This window comes from Tiliqua scincoides, chromosome 8, assembly GCF_035046505.1.
Source record: "Tiliqua scincoides isolate rTilSci1 chromosome 8, rTilSci1.hap2, whole genome shotgun sequence".
Classification (NCBI taxonomy): Eukaryota; Metazoa; Chordata; class Lepidosauria; order Squamata; family Scincidae; genus Tiliqua; species Tiliqua scincoides.
This window is the reverse complement of record NC_089828.1, coordinates 20461352-20482588: the sequence shown is the minus strand read 5'-3', so window position 1 is coordinate 20482588 and position 21237 is coordinate 20461352. Positions and strand designations below refer to the sequence as shown.

Sequence of the window (21237 nt, the reverse complement as noted above, 5' to 3'; positions counted from 1 at the left end):
GTGCTTGAATTTTTTCAAACACTCATTTCAACACCAATTGTATTCATTCACACACCAAAGAGTATACAACTACTCAATATGTTCAAGACAGTAAGAAGGTCAGTGCAAGACCTGATAATTAGATACTATTCCCTGTGTGTTACCTCTGCTTGATTAAGTCCTCCACATCCTTGGTCATCTTCCTCCCATCCAATAATCGTTGTAGAAGGGCATCATATCCAGCATGAATAGTGAATTCTTTGCACTAGGAAATAGACATTTTGGATTTGTTTGTATTTTGTGATTATACATGAGAAAATATTCCACACAGTTTGCTACCTGGGGCAAAATATAGAACTTGAGCACCTCTTCTGTTTTTAAACAAAATGCGTTTCTACCGATTTCTATTTGAAAAACATGCCATAGTCCATCCCAGTCCAAAGACTACATAAAGTCAAAGAGGAAATGTAGAGGACAGGAGAGTGGTGGACCAGAGTGATGGGCACTATCAGAGACAATGGCCAAATTCTGCCCCCTTACCTAGTGGTGGAGCAACTGCCACCTCCACCACTCCTCTTCCTCCCTGAATTTGCTCCATTCCTTTTTGAAACCAGGGAGTGGGAAGAGCAGTAGTATTAGAAAGGGGGGCCAGTAAATGCCCCTGCCAATTCTCCACTCAGTGAGACTTGTGAACAGGTTGGCCCTGTCTAGATATTCCCAGCAGGGTATATAAACACTTGAGTTCCAGGTCTTAGGACGGAAGTGGGCCAGACTGGAGTGGGCTAAGGCAAAGCATAGCAAGGCAAGATTTAAAAACCTGCTCTTGATGTATTCAATTTTAAATTGCAAAAAAAGAATGTGAGTGTATTTTAAAAGCATTTATGGTGGTTAATATATATTTTTTTACATCACACAATAACCAGAGATTAATATGCTCCTGAGGAGTAATTTTATGTGGATTGACCCAGCGTTGGAATCCCTCCATGCTCTGTAACATTGAGCTGGCCAAGTCATCCCTTACTTGATAACACCCAGTCCTGATTACTGCAATGCTCTGTAGGTGGGACTTTCCTTGAAAACTGCTCCATTAGTTGCAGACATGGTAGCTTCCAAGGCGACTGACAATCAGAGCAAAGCACAATAAACACAAGATATAATCACAAAGAAAGTGGAAAACCCCTAAAAATCTATCACAAAAATCTATCACAAGGCAGCAAAAATAGACCGCAAGTACAAGGGTTTTTTAAAAAAAACAAAACAATCAACAGTACTACCAGTAATGTTAAGAATAGCAGCCTGAAGCACACACAGCTATTCTTCTTTCCACTCCTGAAGGCTGTCCCAAAAAAGACAGAGGATTTAGAAGATATAATAACAGGTCTCTCTGGGGAAACAGGTCCATAAATGGGGTGCCACCACAGGGAAGATCTTGCCACCTCATTTACTTCTGGAATATTCTAGAGAGTCACAGAACTGGCCCAGAGTTCTCCAGTCTAAGGACAGGACAATAGTAGAATATTGCATAGACATCTTTCCTGTCACTATTAAATCAAAGCTATTCCATTGTGGTAGAAATATGTTCCAATCTGCAAAACAGAACGTTGGTTGTCTTAATCATTGAAAATAAAGAACAACCAGCAAACCTACAATTGCACTTGCCATTCTTGGACTGATGTGAGACGACAGGGAGGTCAGAAGGTCTTCAGAAACCCCATCCTGATGGGTTGTCTGGGGCTGCTGCTGTGCTCAAATATCTTCTTACCTCTAGCTGTACCACCTCACCCCTTTGAAGCAACCCTAGACAGACTGATTCATCCCATTCAAGTCACAGCTCAACACCAGACAGATTTTTCCAGGGAAATATCACTGCATTCAAGAATATAGGAACATACAAAGTATCTTCATGCTGAGTCAGACCTTTGACCCTTTGATCTTAGTGCAAAGTCTAAGCAACAGTGCAAAGTCTCAGGCAGGGGTCTTTCCTGGGTGTGAGAGCCAAGATCTTTCTCACTGGAGATGCCAGGGATGGAAACTAAGACCTTCTGCCACACATGCAGCTGGAAAGATTATTTTCATCAGGAAAATCAGGGTGGGGACAGGAGCAATCCATCCACAAGGGTGACTGAGGTCAACACTTCAGGAAACAAAGTAGGAAGAGGACTTTGTCTCCATCTGTTCACCCACTTGTCTGTACCACTCCTCCTGTTCCCACCCCCCAGGTTGGAAAAGGAGAAGGGGAAGGATGGAGGAGAGTGGTGGGCTGAGTGGTGGGCCCAGCACTCTCATCTCCTCTACACTTCCTCTTCCCCTCCACCCCTCTCTTCCTTTTCAATCTGAAGAGCAGCAGCAAAGGCAGAGGTTTGTGAGCCCTAGTCCCATGACAAAACATTTGATGAAGTCATATAATGATGGCTCAGAGGCAGTATCATGTATGTACTGATCTATGGTAATCCACTAAGGACCCAATCCTGTCCAACTTTCCAACACCGATGCAGCTGCAATGCAGTCCCAAGGTTAGGAAACAAGTGTTCCCTTTCCTTGAGAAGGCCTCCATGACTGCTCCCCACCACCACAGGATGCAGCGCATGCCCCATTGGCATGGCTGCATCGGTTTGAAAAGTTGGACAGAATTGGGACCTTAAGCTGGGTATCCATGACACTTTTCTATGATTGAATCTACGAGAAAAAAACTTGTATGAGTGATCACTTCTCACTACCCTTTTCAATAGAGGCATGTGTTACTGAAATTATGAGAGGGGGGAAAGAAAGAGAGAGAGAGAGAGAAAGAGAGAGAGTTCAATAGAAGAAAATATTCACTGTCTATGCTTCTTCTCTGACCATTATTATTTTTTTTCATTTCATGTCATCACTATTACAGAAAATAATTTTGTCATGGGGGGTGGTGCCAAAAATGGATGGGCCTCAATGCCAAATGACCTTGGTACGCTGCTGACATGGAGTACAATGAAACTTAATCCCAGGAAGGTGTGCACACTGCAACATTTTGTGGTGGTATCCCTCTTGTTCAGCCAATAAAGAACAATGCCAGCTGTTTTAAATCACCCCCCTCCCCTCATCTTGCAAGGGAGGGGAAGCAGATTCATGACATTAAACCTTCCCAAGTAACAAAATATCTTCTTTTTAAAGAACCTGTAATGTGAAAGTCATCATGCCCATTCTGTGGGCTGCTGCAGACCTCCAGAGGAAGTGAATTAGCTATGCTACACAGCCTCTTGTGCATGCGGTTCTGCTGCAGCACTGGAGTCCTGGTATATTACAAAATCCGTGTGCTGAGAAACAAAATTATAACAAAGAACAATTATGACTATATTACATCCTCTTGTTGACCAGTTGAATCATTCCAGGAAGCCCAGGCAACCACACATATTATTTCTTCATTTTTATCCCATGTTTCCTCTGAGGAACTTATGCCTTCCCCCCCCCCCCCCGTTAACCTCATACCAACTCTGTAGGATAGTAACAGTTCAAGGTCACCCTATGCATTTCATAGCCTCATAAGCACAGGAATTTGAACCTGGGTCTTCCAGCGCAGAACTCTAATCAGTACCCCACAGAGGCTCATTTTGTATCTCTGTTGTGCCTATTGCACTTGGGAAAAGCGTCATAACTCAGCGGTAGAGCACCTGCTTTGCACACAGAAGGTCCCAGTTTCAGTCTCTGGCATTTCCAAACAGAGCAAGGAAAGACGCCCATCTAAAATCCTAAAGAGATATTGCCAGTCAGTGTAGACCATATAGGTGTCAAACGTTTTCCATATAATGGGCCGAATAGCATCATGATGCCAGCTGAGGGCCTGGAGTGACGACATTAAGCAGGAAGTGACATCATTCAGCAGCTGATGGCCAGAAAAAAACACTTTGGATGCAAATAACAGAAGAGAAAATGTGCAAATCTTGTTTGTAATTTCAAGATATGAGGGAGACCATTTATCACACTGGGAGAACCCAATTGTAACGGGGGGTGGGTGGATAAATGGCTTCTGGAAGTTCCATCTGGCCTGCAGACCTTATGTTTGACAGCCCTGGTGTACACAATCCTAAACTAGGTAGACAAGTGGTCTGACTCAGTATGGTATAGAATTCTTTTTAAACTTCATATTCTTTCACATGCCCATTCTTTCCGTATTCCAGCAGTTGCCTCTCCCCTTCTTTCCTGCTAAGCTACATTACACCAGGTGGGGAAGGGTTTAAAAAGATAGCATGGGGGGGGCCCACAAGGGATGATTCACCTTGGCTATGTCTCCTGCTACAGTGCACCAAATGCCACCCCCCTTAGCACTAACTCTGTCACTCTACCTCCTCCCCTCCCCACTTATCAATTACATAATTCCCTGAATGATGCTCAGAGATCTTTGGTGGCATACAAATGTAGTAAATAATGATAACCCAGCATGCATTTGAAGAAAAAAAAGCAGAAAAACAGGAAAAGGTGCACAAAAGGATCCGTCAGAATGCTCAAGGTGTAGATTACCTTTGCAACATGGGAAACCTGAAACAGTTATGGCAGTGGTTCCCAAACTTTTTAGCACCAGGACCCACTTCTTAAAACAACAGTCTATTGGGACCCACCTAGGTTTACCAAACTTTAAAAAAAGAGATCTGGAAAGAAATAATATCTATTTATAAGTAATGATAACCAGAAACAAGACCGCAAACTTTATCTCTCTATTTTTACCCACGCTTGCAAACTGCAGGAGCTGAGCTCTTTGCAGGGTAATTAGCAGCTACAGTATCTGATTTTTCAATAGCTTCAGGGCTTCAGGCAATTAATTATCTGCTCTCTCTATCACCCTTTGGCGACCCAATAAAAATCAGGTCACGACCCACCAGTGGGTCCTGACCCACAGTTTGGGAACCACTGGTGTAGGGATTTGTAATTGAGAAAAAAAATGACTAGGATGCAGAATGGTTTATGAAATGATGTATGATATGGAGGAAGTAGGTAGAGAGACATTCTTTTTCTCACTCATAATTCTAAAATTTGGAATCACCCCAAATTCTAGAGGAAGGGGTGGAGCTAAGTAGTGTGGTTAGTGGACAGAAAGGATGGGGCATGGCAAAAGGAAGTTGCTAATAATGCTCCTGCTTTAAATGTTCAATAAATCTGAAACTGGTTTTACTGAAATCTGATTCAGTAAATCAGATGCCATTCTTTTTGTACAATTTTGCTACTGTTTTTGATGTTTTATAGAGAGCACCTTCATTTTGGGGAGACCATATTTATTATTATTTATTTATTATTTAGTTATTTAAACATAGTTATTTATTATTATTATTTTCATGATGCTAATTTATTATGTGAACAACCCTGACATTTTTTTTAAATTATAAATACAGGTCGCTCATTTCAAAAAACAAAAAAAAATCTATCACATAAATAGATGCCTCAGTTACTGTAAAACCAAGGGACACTGCGGTGTTTGCAGAGAACATAACATGTCATTTCCCCAATGCTAATTTGAGCGCAAGAGTGGGCTGCGGTATTTCAATCCAGGTATATTTTAATTATCCTTTAATGTGCAGGCTACTAGAAAGACCTGCTAAAGAACACACTGACAGTCTTTCCACTTTATGCCTCTTGGACCTGTTTCAGACAAATGCGTTTGGGCAGCTGCAACTTCTCAAACCATGGCAGCACAATTTAATGGCACTTTGGATATGCTCCAGCCCATCATTCTCCTCTCCACCACACTTCCTTTCCTCTCCATTTCCTTCTTCCTTTTCAAATCCAGGGAGCAGGAGGATGAGGAATAGCGGAGATGAGTGGACGGATGAAGGAATGCACCTCCTGCCAATCTGGGGCGACTGTCTCAGGCAGCTGCATGAATGGGCTGGCCCAGACACCTAAGTCCTTATTCTTGTGTTCAGTTGAATGCATTCTATTGCTGCAGATCAAGAAAAACTTGTGTGTCAGGGGAAGGGAATAAAATACCTCTTTTAGATGTCTGTTGGTATTTGAGATAAAAATTGACCATGTATCAAATCAACCAACATTCAATAACTTTTGGCGTGGCTGCACCAGTAAAAGGGGGGGGAGAGGATAGGATGAGGCTGTCAGTAAAGCATTTCTTTTTGAAATTTTAACCAGTTGCTAATCAGTGAGAGCAATACTGAGTGAGTTGGGCCAATCGCAGAAGATAGCTTCCAGTGTTCTAAGTCAGGGGTGTCATACTCATTTCATACAATGGGCCGAATAGTATATTCATGATGCTTGCTGAGAGCTGGAAGTGATGTCATTAAGCAGAAAGTGATGTCATTCAGCAGGTCATAACCAGAAATTAGCACTTTTCTTTCACTTAGGAATTCATTAGCTGCAAATGACAGAAGAGAAAATACTGAAATCTTGATCATATATTTTTTAAGATAAAGGAGAGCCCAATTATCATGCAGGCTGCCCTTTCAGCAGTGACACCTCAGCACAGCTCAGTAGCTGAGAGCAGCTAATGGTGCTGCTGGGAGAACCCGAGGACCAGATAAAGAGCTTCTCACAGACTTTGACACCCCTGTTCTAAGTGGTCCACCTATGACCTGAACTATTTCCAGGTTTCAGAAGCAATGTGCTGCTGAAAGCCAGTTGCTGGGACATATGGCTTTTCTTCCCTGCTTGGGAGCTTCCCACTATGGGAAACATGAAAGTTTAACCTAGAATAAATGCATTTATCTTCAAGGTGGTACAGGCTATCTATTGTTTACTTTAGGACAGTGAGCTAGGTGGACCTATGGTCCAATCCAGGGATGTCCAAACTCTTTGGCAGGATGGTCACATCATCTCTCTGATGCTGTGTCGGGGGGCTAGGAAAAAAAGAATTAATTTACATTTAAAATTTGAATAAATTTACGTAAATGAATATATTAGAGTTGGAAATTATATGAATGAATGAAGGCCTTGCAATAACTCAAGGCCTATAAAAGGCCTTGCACAAAGCATGGCCAGCCTTTCCTTTGCTGTCCCTGCTGCAACACAGATGTGAAACAACAAGCAGTGGAGGGAGTCCTTGTCCCACAGCTCACATGAGAGGTTGAACAGTTGGCCGTCACACTGAGACCAGTTGCATTGGGCCAGTGCAGGCTCCAGCAAGTCTCTGGCGGGCCAGAGGCTCATTGGAGACTGGGGGCCTCCCTGTGGGCCGGATTGGGAGTCCTCAAGGGCCGCAAGTGGCCCCAGGGCTGGGGTTTGGGCACCCCTGGTCCAATCCATCACAATATATATACCCGAAATATAAACCCGTCTGGAGCTGCCTTTTTGCTAGTCAAAGCGGATCAATTCTGTCAACCTAATTTCCAAAGTAGTGTAGTACCTGAATTCACTTCATCCAACCCAGTAGCAATGCTTTGTATTTGTTAATCTAAGCAGCAAACAGGGTGGGGAAGCCAAGTCTCTGTTTGCGTAACTGCATTTTTTGGTTGTTGGGTTTTTTAAATCTTTTTTTGGCTTGCATTTCCGGAATGCTCAGTAAAAAAGAGCATGTAATGATTTTCTGTGTCAAGTGAGCTAAATGAAAATGTTAAGCTTCTCAAAATATTAGAGATCTTTAGTGACTCCTTTAAAGAGCTCTTAAGGAGATGCATGCCATGTTCCTTCTCTCTTGGTAATGTATGATCCAAAGGGGGGGAAAAAATCTTGTTCTGATAAAATAGGGTTTTATGGCTAACGAACTGGGCTAGTGCCAGGCAGCAAGGCCAGAATCTGGAAATCCATGCAATGTCCCCATTCCTTCCAGTATAGAAGGCAATTAGCATAGCTCCTCCCTTTCACTCCCACCCTTAGATGGAAGATGAGGAACTGCTGCCAGCTTTCTCCCAAGTTGGATACCTCTTTCTCCTTATTCTCCACACCAGCCAATTGGGTTTTCTCCCAGATGTTCCTGCATTATTGCAGAAGCCCTTGGAGAAAACTCACTTGCTGCCAAATAAGTTGCAGGAGCATAAACGGAACATGTGCTGACTCTAAACTGTATTTTGTAGTTCTATATTACCAGGACTCATCTAGCAGTTCCCACCAGGTCAGATTTGTCCCAGATAGGTCCGTGCATAGGAGTTTGCCCTTGGACCTACGCTCCATAAGGCCCTCCACCTCTGACACACTCCCTGCTAAGCAAGTTAGCCATAACTTAAATCCTACTGATTTCAGTTGGACTTAGTCTTGACTAAATTTAAGATACAATCCAGAGCATCTAAGGCTGCAAACCTATGCATGCTTACCTGGGAATAAAACCAATTGAACTCAATGAATAGATATATGTAGGATTGAGCTAGTAAGCCTTTAAATCCCCAGCTGTTGTTCTTAAAATCTACATGTGGGACAATTTTTGGAAAATTTCCTCTCAAAGAGATATTGTATACACAAACACACAAGTGTGTGTGTGTGTGTGTGTGTGTGTTTTGCTATGACAAAAACGGTCATACAAAAAAAAGTGTTTAAACACAGCTTCTTTTTAATACTGATCAACTGTTCAAGTTGCTGCTCTGTAAGAACAAACCAACAAAAGCAAAAACTTTTGCAGCTGCGACTGACTCTGAAGGCTAGGAGGAGGGGCTGCTTTACACCTGCGGCCAGATACCTGAAGGAACTTAGCGTTTTGCACCCCCTCCAGGAACACCAGTGGTACAGGTGACATGGGGGGAGGGGAAGGCCACACATACTCAGAGGTACTGTAATTGAATTCAATGGGATACACTTCTCTGCAACTATCACGCACCTAGCACTCACACCACCAGGGTAACTTCCCCTCCCACCAGCTCTCAGCAGTTGCAGCAAGGCTATCTTTGCAAGGAAGCCACATGTCACTTGATTCCAGCTTTGCAACAGAGATCTCTGCGATAACTACCAGAAGCAGGAGGGTGCAGTGGTAGCCCCTCCTTTCCCCCCCTCCTGAATAAAGCAGTAGGTAGGTGAAACTTGTGTCCTATGAGAGTGGGGGTGCAATCCTATCCACACTTTCCTAGGAGTAAGCCCCATTGACTGTAATGAGACTTACTTCTGAGGTGACATGCCTAGGATTGGGCGCTAACTCCCATTGAAGCATACATATTAAGTAAGTAAGAATCCACAGTTACTTGCATGGAACAGATAAGAAAGGGAGCAGAGGAAAAGATGACCAGCCCACCAAAACAAGGACTGCAGGCCTAGAAAAGCCTGAGAAACAGAAACAGTAAGAGATAAGCCCTTCAAAACCATCATGCACATCAGCAACCTTAAAACACCCTCCTAAGCACAAACATGGTGACCAAACAAATCACACCTGGTGGAGCCTTAGAGCAACTCATCCCAGGCATAAGAGTGATGCCACAACTGAGAAGACCCTTCTCTGTGCCCTTGCAAATCTCACCTCAGTATGTGCACACACACAGGACAGGCCTCACCAATACCAGCATCCAGCTTTCGAGAGGACCTTGGGGCAAAAGCCATGCAAGGACCCCACCAGCGGTTTGCACCTTTGATGCATTAGAAAGCATGTGTGTGCACCAGCCACCTTTCCATATGATGCCTGGAAACCAGGCAGCGGACAGGTGACATAGCCCTTTTTCACTGATGGAACTACAGTTATGGGTGACAGTAGGGAGGAGGACTTGTGCTTCCTGGTAAGCCAGCCAGCCATAGGCTTTCTGGGAGACCACGGGGAGCAGGCAGCAGTAGCAGACTGTTCTCTCTCTCCTTCCTGGTGCTATTTAACATTTCCCAGACACTTCAGTCCCTAGTATAGCATCAGCAGACAGAACACCTCAGAAATTATAAAATGGCACTGGAAGTAAACATCCCATCAGATGTTGGGATCACTTGCCTTGAAGTGGGAAGGATCAGTGGCAGCAGCAAGTCTTCACAGTCTCGGGTGTTGGCTGGGCACAGTGAGTATGGGCTCTCAGCACAGGCCCCACCAAGACCTATCTGTGAAGCCATCTCTGACTGATGTCAAGGTCTGGGTCATTTACAGTGCAATCCTATACATGTCTACTCAGAAGTAAGGCTTGTTAAATTCAATAGAGCTTAAACTAAGGAAAGCATGTATTAGACTGCAGCCTTGGGATCTTAAAGTGATGGACTAGTACCTTGAATTGGGCCTAGAAACTAGCCTGAGGCCAGAATTAACAATGGTGTCACTACATGACTCCACGGTAACTTTTGCATGGCAGGCCACTGCAGTCTGCATCAGTGGAAGCTTCCGAACTATCTTCAAGGGCAGCCCCACACAGAGCACAGTGCAACAGTTCAACTGGAAAGCTACCAGGGCATTTCTGCACAGCCACTACCTGTGCGTCTCTACCTGTGCGTCCTGCTTGAGCATTGTTGCCCAAAACAAGAACTGGGACTCAGGACTGGCTCAAGGCCTCCTGACACCTGAGGCAGCAGGCTAAATGCTGCCTGCCTTACATGGTGATGCACCAGCCTCTGGGCCCCCCCCCCTTCTAGCTCTGCACTTTCCTCCCTTTCACATCCCCTCTTACTCTCAATCCCCCTCTTCCTTTTCCAATCCGGGGACGGGGAGGAGCAGCAGCAGCAATGGAGGCAAGCAGGCAGACAGAGATAGACATCCCCCACCAATCTACTACCTGATGAAACCAGGTGGCCTCATGGATGGGCAGACCCTGCTGGAAGTAATACCCCGGTAAAGGGCCGTTTCTTCAAGCCTGAAGTGGGACTCATCTACCAAGCCCACTGTTGCCCTGCAACAGCCTCATTGCCCAATAGGCAGAAAGGGTACTAATCATGCCAGGAGCCATATATCCCAATAGCAGGGAGTTTCTGCCCCAGTCCAGCACCCAACAAACAGGTGATTGTAACAAACAGGTATAAAATATTATTAATGTAGCGGTGACAAACAGGTATAAAATATTATTAGTGTAGCGTAGTGGGTGTTTTTCTAGATAAAAACCTATTGATGCAATGCTTTATTCAGAGCAACAAAAAAAATGATCCTGGATAAGATTGGAATACGACCATTCTGACCCCATTATAATAGCAAAGTTATATTCTTATTCTAGGAGCCACAAGAAATAGCATAGGAGATTGCTATTTAAAAAAAAAAATTAGGCGCTCAATCCTGTGCTTAAATATAGGTGTACATAAGACTCAGGTGGAAGTCTTGCTGTATTCAGTGACTCTTACTCCCAGGTAAGTGTGTATAGAAACTCAGCCTTAGTAATATGATAAAAATTTCAATAATAATCCAACAAAAGATTAATGTATGATTTAAAAAATCAACAAAGTTTCTTGATAAGAGTGCCTTGAACTATTTTTTAAATCAAACTTCTGGATTAATTTTTGTAGAAAAATGTGATGGCTTCATTGAATATTCTTCTTTGTATTTTTCCGTTTCATGATTTGTAATCTTCCTTGTAGTGATGTTGTCAAGAAAGACGGGATATAAATCCATATAACAAATGAATCAATAAGTTACTAGTTTATTCAGAGCCCTTCAAACCCACCACAGGAGATTATCAGAGCTGTGTTTTAAAACAAATCAACCAATGAAAGTAAACTGGAGATGATAAAACATTACAGTAAGACAGCCACAAGGCAGCCAAATTAGAGCAGAATCAACAGAAAGCCAACTGAAACAAGTATATCTTCACCGCCTGCTTAGAAGCGCCCAGGAACTTGGCCAACTGAGGGCCCAATCCTATCCAACTTTCCAGCACCGGTGCAGCCACAATGCAGCCACAAGGTAAGGGAGCAAATGTTCCCACACCTTGAGGAAGCCTCGGTGACTGCCTCTCCATTACAGGATGCAGTGGCATGGCTGCACCAGCACTGGAAAATTGGATAGGATTGGGCCATGAGCCTCCCAGCACTGAGAATTCATTGGGTACCATCACCAAGAAGGCCTTGTTCCATGACCCTATAACATCAGCCATTATGGACCTGGAACCTCCAGGTATGTTGTTTGACTGTAAGTATCAGATATGGATCCATTCAGTGATGTGTAATGTTGAGAGTGGGCCATTGAACCTAGAGCAAGGTGATTTGGAGCAGTCATCAATTATTGGATTAGCCCACTTCACAGCCTCGCCACGAAGACAAAATGGGGGAAGGGGAAACTATCTACACCACCCTGCTCTCTGAAGAAGAAAGGTGAGAGAAAATGTTATCAATGTACCCAGGTCCCCAAATTACCCATTTGCAAATGTAAGCACTCTGAATCTCCTCAACCAAAGAATCTATCATGACCATCTGTGCCAGGCAGGTATAGCAGTCCTGAAGAGTCACCTCTCATAGTTGAAGGCAAGAAACTTACCCAGAAGGCATCTTTAAACTGCAGGTGCGTCATGACAAGGGAATGGGCCAGCACAGTTCCAGCAAGCTTGTTCTGTAGTGCAACAAGTCAGAAGCAAGAGGCTTCCACCCGCTTTCAGCTCCCAAGCAGGAAGGGAACTGCTCTTGTGCCGTGCCTCCTCACAGCTTGCAAAACAGCATCGTGCTGCTAGAGGAAGCAATGTGCAATGACTTGTTACTCTGAAGAAAATAAATTCTGCCCCAAACCTCACAGATCTACCCTTCCCTCTTCCTCTTCCTCAGGCCCCACCCCTTGTGCAGTCCCATTTAATTTCTGTCAAACAGTGAGCGTTCAAATGAGGAAGCAGAAATGTTGCGGCTGTCATCCTGTCACCTTGTCATCTGTGTGCAAGTAAGAGTGTTTGTTTTTTTTTAAGTGATGCTACCACTGGCTAAACTCCAGAAAGCAAAAGGGCTATCTCTTATCACCAAACAAAACTGGGGGGGGGACGACTTGGGGAGGCTGAGATCAATTTCAATCTGCCGACCAGAGGTGGCATTTTTTTGATGCAGGATGTTAAAGGGTTTAGTCTTTTGGCACTGAGCAGAAATCATGAGCACAGGAAGCTGTGGTATTGCGTGCTCAGCTATTTCAGCAATAACTGAAGTATTTTCCCCAACCCTCATCCAAATTAAGGAAATGTACGCTGTTCGCTGCAGCTCCTTTGGCGATTGGCTCAGAGCAGCATGTAGCCCTCTGATGTGCAGTGCGAGCCGCGCTCATTCATTGAGATTGTGAAGATGAATGAAGGGTAAAGCATACTCACAATGCCACTGGAATGCTAATGGTGTGCCTTTGCTTGGTATCATTGTGCAAGTCGCTTTCAAATGTGGTTATTTGGATGCCGCTCGCAGACAGCCCCGAGAGTCCCCATGATGTCCTTTGTTGGGTCCTTTGCAGATAATGTGATGGGGATTCTTAGCCAGGCTGCAGAATTAGAATGTATTGAGAGATTTGATTCTATTTCCTTAGGCTTGAATGGAAACAATGGCTTTCTGTCCCCGTACAAGTGTTATTAGGCAAGGCTAGGAAGATTGTGTTGTCACCAATTGCCGCTGCTGTGAATTATCATTGAGTTTATCTTGCATATATTTAAGCTTTACATAGGATTGTCCCAGCCTGGACCGCGTGTGTTTCATGGCCATTTGGTTCCATCATGCAATAAATGTTCTGTAATTTATACTTGTTTAAGTGTTATGTCTCCCTGTTTTTGATTTCTGTGTTTTCATTTTGACATGTATCTTTATGATTTGTTCTCAGAAGGAGGACGGTTATTCTGTCATTTGATTGTTTAGTTATGACTATTCTTCCTTCATTGATTTTTGTGATCTTTGTTCTATTATTTGGAAAATAAAAATAAACGGGTGTTTTTAAAGTGATGATAAGGACTGGTTTTTTCTACCTTCCCTGCCTGTGACCTGCTTCCTAGAGCCTGCCTGCTAGATGGGTCTTTGTTCTGATCCAGTAAATGGGGTTGCCAGGCTGCATCCCAAACCCTGAAATTTCAGCCACAGGGCCTGGTGACGTCACAAGGTAGGGTCTGGTGATGTCACATATTGTCAGGGCAGAGTCCAGCAGTAGAGGGTGGAACCCAACAGTGGTCACCAAATGATCTGCAATTTTTTTGCCACCTCTCTGTCCGAGAAAAAACATAAACTAGAAAAACATGGCCACTCAATCAGTGAGCCAGTTTTTCAGGTCAAGGAACTCTAACTGGACACAACAAACTTAAACTAGCTTAAGAGTCTTTCTTTCCCCCCAAATAATTCTTGGAATAAGTGGCGTGGCTAATGATCATGTAGCCCGGTGCTGAGCTCAAAATGATGCCCCGGAAGTGGCGTCATGCCTGGGCTTTTAAAAAAGTGACAATGGGGGAAAGTCCGCACCCCCCCCAGCAGCTTGCTGCCCACTTGCTCTGCCGCCTCCCCGCAGCCAGTAGTGTAGCTAAGGCATCTGCTACCAGGGGTCAAGGAAGATTTTGTAGCCCCCCCCTCCACAACTAAATCAAATTTAATAAATAAATAAAAATGTGCCCTGTATTGGCTAGAGACACTGTGCTGGGGTGAAGGGGGGGGGAAGTTATTCTCCCTCTGTTAAATACAAGAGGTGCCCCATTTGAAAAAAGTGCCTCTTTTCCCGGTAAGCAGGGGTAACTATTATGATACATGGAAATCAAAGTGGACTCATATTAACACCTTTTTGGTTCCCTGCCATATCATAATAACACCTAATTGACTCTAAGAACAATCACTCTTATTGGTGAGTTTTGAGTTAAAGAAATCCAGTTTTTGTTACATAATGCAGTCAGTGGCGTCACTAGGGGGTGCGGAGCGCACCGGGTGATGCGCAAGGGGGGTGACGCGCACTGGGGGGTGATGCGCTAAAATTGCAGTGGTTAGGAGTAACCCCATCATGTTATATACCATTGGATGTGGAATTTCCAGCAGAATGCAATGAAAAAAACGAGTGAAATATCTCCTTTCTATCAAAAGTTATTGGCAAAAAACCGAAAACAAAAAATGCATGGAACCCAATGGAAAGTGAAACTGAGCCATATCGCACGTTTATTCATGAGTAGGAAGTGGAGCGCAATTGCTCTACTTTCACTTCAAAGTAGCTGGGGAGCCCTGCAGGCGCTTGCGCAGGGCTCCCTGCACCCCGGGAAGGCTGCTGCAGGGACTGGAGAGTGCATCCCAGTCCCTGCAGCCTATTAGAGACATGATTCTGGGGATCGCGTCACTGCCTTGCCCCCTGCCCCTTAAGGGGGCAGAGGCCAGGGCCCTCAGGCTGGGGCATCACAACGCCCCACTCTGAATACTACTGGGGTAAGGTGAATTTTTTTCTGTTTTAGGCTGCAATCCTATCCACACTTTCCTGGGAGTAAGTCCCACTGACTATAATGGGACTATAGAAGACTAATGGGACTATAGAAGACTATAATGTACTTCTGAGTACACAGGCATAGGATTGGGCTCTCAGACTTGTAAAGTCACGTGGGTCCTGATAGTGATATGCTTGAAATATAAGAACTTAAATTGAACTGAGTACTGGGTAGGGGTGAAAATCTTACTGATTCTTTTTGGGGGGGTGTTATTGCAGACAAGCTACAGGGTTGGCTTGGTGGAACAGGGTTGGCTTCCCCTTATTTATTTGTTTTACTTTAATTTAATTATTTATATTTATTTTAATTTGCTTTATGGTGGGTCCTGGATAGAACATCATTCTAAAAAGTGGATCCCAGTGCCAAATGTTTGAGAACTGCTCCAATCAGGTATTAGTAAGTTGACACCCTGGGGGGAGGTGACAGAGTGACCAAAATCACTAAAATCACAGTCTGTAAAAATAATACCATCTTGTTATATATCAATCAATGTATAATTTCATGCAGAATGCAATGAAACAAACTGCGCTGAAATATCTGTATTCTATCAAATGGTACAACCAAAAAACCAGTGGGGGCCGGGTGATGGTAGATCACCACACCCACCACCTGGAGTGTTGCCCTGCTCACTGCATGGGGGTGACGCACTGGTCTCCTGTACCGGGTGACGCAAACCCTAGTGACACCACTGAATGCAGTTGTTTTTATTTTCTATTTATTTGACTATAATGTTTAATAGAATAGAGATATTTTGATGCAGCTTGTTTCATTGCATTCTGCATCACATTCCACACCAAATTGTTTACAACATGATGGTATTATTCAAAAATTCCAAGGTTTTCACAATTTTGGTCACTAGTGTCAAGCTCAGATTCCTGCCATCAAAGATATCCTAGCAAAGCATTGGTGTCCTACAGTCCGTGATCAACTATTCACAATGAGCCTTACCAGTTTGTGAAACAGCAGGCTGTGTACTCCATGGTACTTCCTGTTATGCGCATGTGTTACTGTGTATGTTTTCTAAAGACAAAATACATCCTTTTCCTCCTGAGTTAACTTGAAAGTTAACTCAGCACCACTAGGGTTAACTGAAAGCACCACTAGGGTTTGTGTCACCCGATGTGGGGGGCCAGCATGTCACCCCCATGATGGACCTCCTCCCATGCAGTGGGCAGGGCAATGCCCTGGGTGGTGGGTGTGCCGATGCACAATTGCCCAGCGCCACTAGATTTTTGGCTATAATTTTTGATAGAAATAATTCAATGCGGTTTGTTTCATTGCATTCCGTATGAAATGATGCATCAAATGATGTATAACTTTAATGGTATTATTTGAAAGTACCAAGATCTAAAAAATTTTGGCCAGTACTGTTGCCACCCCCCATGCATGTCACCTAGTGCGGCGCACACCCCCTGGTGACACCACAGCTTGAAAGCTAACTTGAAGGCACCCTGCGGGAGAAGCTGAACCCTGAAGAAATACAATGTGACCCTGCTCCCAATGTTTCAAAAAGGCACACCAACATGTGTGGACAGCCCATTTACAGGCATTGATCCTGCTGTTCTAGATTTCCTAACTTTTTTCTCTGGCAAACAAGAAGCAGATATATTTCAGGCCAATTGCTATTGACCTCCACATCCTTTACCACAAGACTCAACCCTGTACTAAATTCCTGACACACCATTTTTTCAAAGACTGACAGTCTTGTGACATCATTAGGCTCCATCTTGTGACATCACCAAGAAATCTTGGGTTTTTGGATGTCTGACATAGCAACCACATCCCCAACTTCTCCCTAAAAATCAAATACCGGGATAGTAGTGTACCAGGGCTATGCTATAGAACAGGAGTATCAAACCCATTTCATACAGGGTGCCAAATAGCAGTCATGATGCCTTCTGAGGGCCAGAAGTGATGTCATTAGGCAAGAAGTGATGTCATTAAACTGGTCATAACCAAAAACATGCACTGCTTTTTCTCACTTAGGAACTCATTAGTTGCAAATGACAGAAGAGAAAATACAGAAATCTTGATAATCTTTCAAGATATGGTGGAGCCCAATTTTCAAGTGGGCTGCCCTTTTAGCAGTAACACCTCAGCACTGCTTAGCAGCTGAGAGCCTAAAGGCCAGATAAAAAGCTTCCGCAGGCCGCATCCAGCTCCTGGCCCTTATGTTTGACATCCCTGTTCTAGAACAGCAGTCACTAAACTTGTGACCGCTGTCCTTCAAAAAAGCAGTCCCCCGTCAGACTGGAGCTTACTGTTCTACCTCCACAACACATTCATTCCCAGTAGATCTGGGCATCAGGATGCTCTGGGCAGCTGCATCTGTTGCCCTGCATCCCAAAAAGCTGTGCAACAGGACATCCAGGTAGACGTGACTGACCAGAGCAACAGTAAGCGCCACTTGAATTGAGAGCTTTCCCCAGATCCAGCTCCTGGACTGGGGTTTGGAAAGCTCTGTTCTAGAAAATAGGGATCCTTCGTGGTAAATGGGGACATTTGGAGAAACATGAGTGCTATGATATCAGTTCCAACTACAGGGGACCCCTCCTAAACCTTTCTCATTCTATTTCCTATCCAGTTTCCTAATAAATAAGGTCAATGGGAATCTGCCTGGGCTGTTTTCCTCTAATAGTGCTGCAAACCCTTTCTGTTCCAAATGAGACCACAATGTCTGTCTGCACCTGGGTGTAGCCTTTTTACAGAGAAAGCAAGCCTTTGACTGGCATGTATGCAAATCCACTTCCTCTGCAGCAGCTCCAATGAAATCAAGGAGTCTATTCATCAGTATAGGCAGCCCTGCAGTCTTATCTCTTGGCAGTCCCTGAAATGAGGAATTGGGCAGTTTTCCCACAATGCAACTGTAAGCAAATAGAACAAGAAGGATTTATTAATCCATAAATGAGTTTCTTCCACTTATGTTTGCTTCTAAAGAATGGGAGCTGTAAAGCCCCTAGTTTGAAGCACATCTCAGACAAACTCAGCAAATGTTCTTGGGCAAGTGACCTCTCAGCCTCCCAACCCTGCCTATACAATGAAGATTTACCTATTTCTGACATTATCCCATCTCCATGGAGTTCAGGGTAGTTTCATTGGTTCCCCTCTCATTTTATCCCATCTCAAAACATTCCTGGGAAGTAGAGAGAGATAGTGACTGGCCCAGAATCACTTACTGAGGTCTGGTCTACCCAAACTGCAGAATGAGGTGGTATAACACTGATAGGGCCAAACCAAAACCTCCTGGTGTTGGAGGCGGTGACCCCAATGCCACCTTCACTTCTGCAATGTCGTGCCAGCCACCAAATCCCTCACACCCCTGCATTTGAAAAGAGGGGAACAAAGCAGAAGAGGAAGCGTGTAGGAGAGGAAAGTGGCGAGAGCATCAGACACTCTAGCCCACCACTCTCCTCTTTTCCATTTTCCTCTTCATTTACAAACCCAGAGAAGGGGGAAAAGCAGCAGAAGCTGGTATGTCACCACATAAAGGAGCAGCTGCATTTGGCACAGCAAGAGCAGTTCAGTTATTGCAGAGGTAATAAGAACCTGTTTCTAGGTGGGAGTCTTGTATGACTAAACTATTACCCAATGTGGCATATATGGAACAGGGATCAAACATGTACACCTGTGGGCCAGGCAAAAATGGGTTAAACGCCCTCATAAAAAACCATTCCTTCTATGTAGAAATTTAGAACAAAATGTTCTACCTAAACCTCTGACATACTTGCTTTCTGTTGCAAAGTATGAAATAATGCCAGCCTCTGTACAGATGTAGGTTTGGGGATGTGTCCAGAAGGCACCTTCTCCCAGGACACATAGCACCAGAACAGCTGTGCTCATTCACTCAGATTTAGAGAACTCTGTACCTGGGGAATTTGAGATTACAATCTGTTACAGCAATTGCTTAGGCTTTACACTAAACAGCTGTTTAGAGAGCTGGAGGTGGTCATGTAGAGTTTCAATAGCTGTTTTGTATAGGGGAATAATTACACTGCCTTTATTGGAAACTTCAGGACCATAGGCTGGATAACAAGATGGTGTAATGCAGAGAAATTCCCTTTTAGCTTTAGGAGGAGATTGAGAGAAAGATAACTTTTAATAAAAGATTATATTTTTATTACAAAAGCACACAGGTAAACATAATGCACATGAAAAATGATGAGTCTTGGCCCTAGTACTTGCATCTAGTGTACCTAGCTTTATGGTGGTTGCACGTGAAAAGTATTTGGTGCATCCAAGGAAATTAGAAAGGGAACGGTTGTAGGGAAGGATTTTAGGGGTCCTTGGTCTGCCAAACCCAGTTGCTAACTGAAGATGGGGAGAGAAGGGGAGAAAAAAAAGGGGGGGGAGAAGGGAAAGAGTTCTAGAATGCAAGATATTACCTGTCTTGTAGAGCAGTTGGATGGGGGGGGGAAAGAGTCCTGTGAGGAAGACCCTCTGACCCAACACAGCGTGTTGGTCCTTGGAAGGGGGAGCAGAGAGAGTGAGCATGTGGCAGTCCTCCCTTAAAAAGAGTTTTTGCTGACTTAGAGCTGACCTGGATGTGGCCTAGAGCTGACCTAGATGTGCTTGCTTACTACACACAGTGGGGTACTTGGAATATGTAAAACATTGAAAGGATTATCAGCAAAAATTCAGCTGGGGGAACTTACACAATACAGTAACCCAGGAAAGCAGTTCAAATTTGCAGAGTACTTAAGCAGTGATTGAGTTAAAACAGGGGTGCCCAAACCCCAGCCCTGGGGCCACTTGCTGTCCTCAAGGCCTCTCTATGCGGCCCTCAGGGAGCCCCTAGTCTCCAATGAGCCTCTGGCCCTCCAGAGATTTGTTGGAGCCCACACTGGCCTGAGGCAACTGCTCTCAACTGAGGCCAACTGTTTGGCCTCTGAGTGAGCTGTGGGATGAGGGTTTCCTCCACTGCTTGTTGTTTCATGTCTGTGATGCAGTAGCAGCAGCAAAGGAAAGGCCAGTCTTGCTTTGTGCAAGGCCTTTTATAGACCTTGAGCTATTGCAAGACCTTCACTCATTCATATAAGTTCATCTTTAATATATTCATTTATGTAAATTTATTCAAATCTGAAATGTAAATTAATTCGGCCCCTGACACAGTGTCAGAGAGATGATGTGGCCCTCCTGCCAAAATCTTTGGACACCCCTGAGTTAAAACAATACAATGAATAGTGGTGGAGATTGTGTAGCTTTTGACTTGACCTGAATTTGGCCTGTTTGAGAAGTTTAATGTGTTTGCATATACAATGATTGGATTAGGAGACACTTTTGCATAAACAGTGATTGGGATAAAACAATACAATAAATAGGAGACATTTAAACAATGATTTACTATGCCAGACTTCTTGACCCTAGAAGGGTGGACGTTGTCACCATGAGCATGTGACTTTACAAGGGTTTTTTGAAAAAGTGTGCTGGGAGAAGGGTGGCCTGCATGTTTTAGTACATAACCAGATATAAAATCACAACTAAGGAAAAAGGGGCTTTTCAGGTAACAATACAGCTTCATTTTTTCCATACTGTCTGGTTTTGTAGGTTTTAGTATTGGGGGGACCAAAAGCAGTGCATTGTAGCACATACAGCCCTATTGCAATAGACATCTGTGCATTGTTCTCTCTGTTGTGGGTTACTTTTGGTGAGCTAAGAAACATCTCCATGCCTTCACCAAGAGGAATTTTCCAATTGTTAAGACTTTTTAAAATAACTACCCTCTCATGTACTTTCCACTTGAAACCCTTTTAAGAGGCTGCCTTGCAACTAAGTCCATCATTCAGAAAACTTGGAACTACAAAGTTGACCTGTTGGTGAGGCCTACTGAAGAGGTTGCTTCAGGTGGTGGTTTGATGGGGCAGTCAATGCCATATGACCAGCCTCCACCTCTGGTACTCCGTCTTCCACTCCGTTGAAGATGATTATAGGAGCAGAGCAAAAGAATTATGCCAGAAGTAATAGAATATATCTAGGATGCTAGACAATTTCTTTGTGAGGCTACAGCCAAAAGTCTTGTAAAGGCTAGGCATATCCAGATATAAGGGGGAATAAAAAAAAAAGGTAGTGGAAAAATCAGGGTATTTAT

At 43.9% G+C, this 21237-nt stretch overlaps 1 protein-coding gene across 1 annotated transcript in view; it reads right to left on the bottom strand.

Annotated features, from left to right (window-relative positions):
• PSTPIP1 (proline-serine-threonine phosphatase interacting protein 1) overlaps positions 1 to 12380 on the bottom strand; it is a 36087-nt gene extending 23707 nt beyond the window's left edge. Inside the window, exons 1-2 of the mRNA XM_066635793.1 lie at positions 12233 to 12380; positions 144 to 244 (exon numbers count right to left, since the gene is read on the bottom strand). Of these exons, the coding sequence (XP_066491890.1) occupies positions 144 to 244; positions 12233 to 12265 (134 nt within the window). The 5' untranslated portion in view covers positions 12266 to 12380. The remainder of the gene's footprint in view (positions 1 to 143; positions 245 to 12232) is intronic.
• Between the last annotated feature and the right edge of the window lie 8857 nt (positions 12381 to 21237).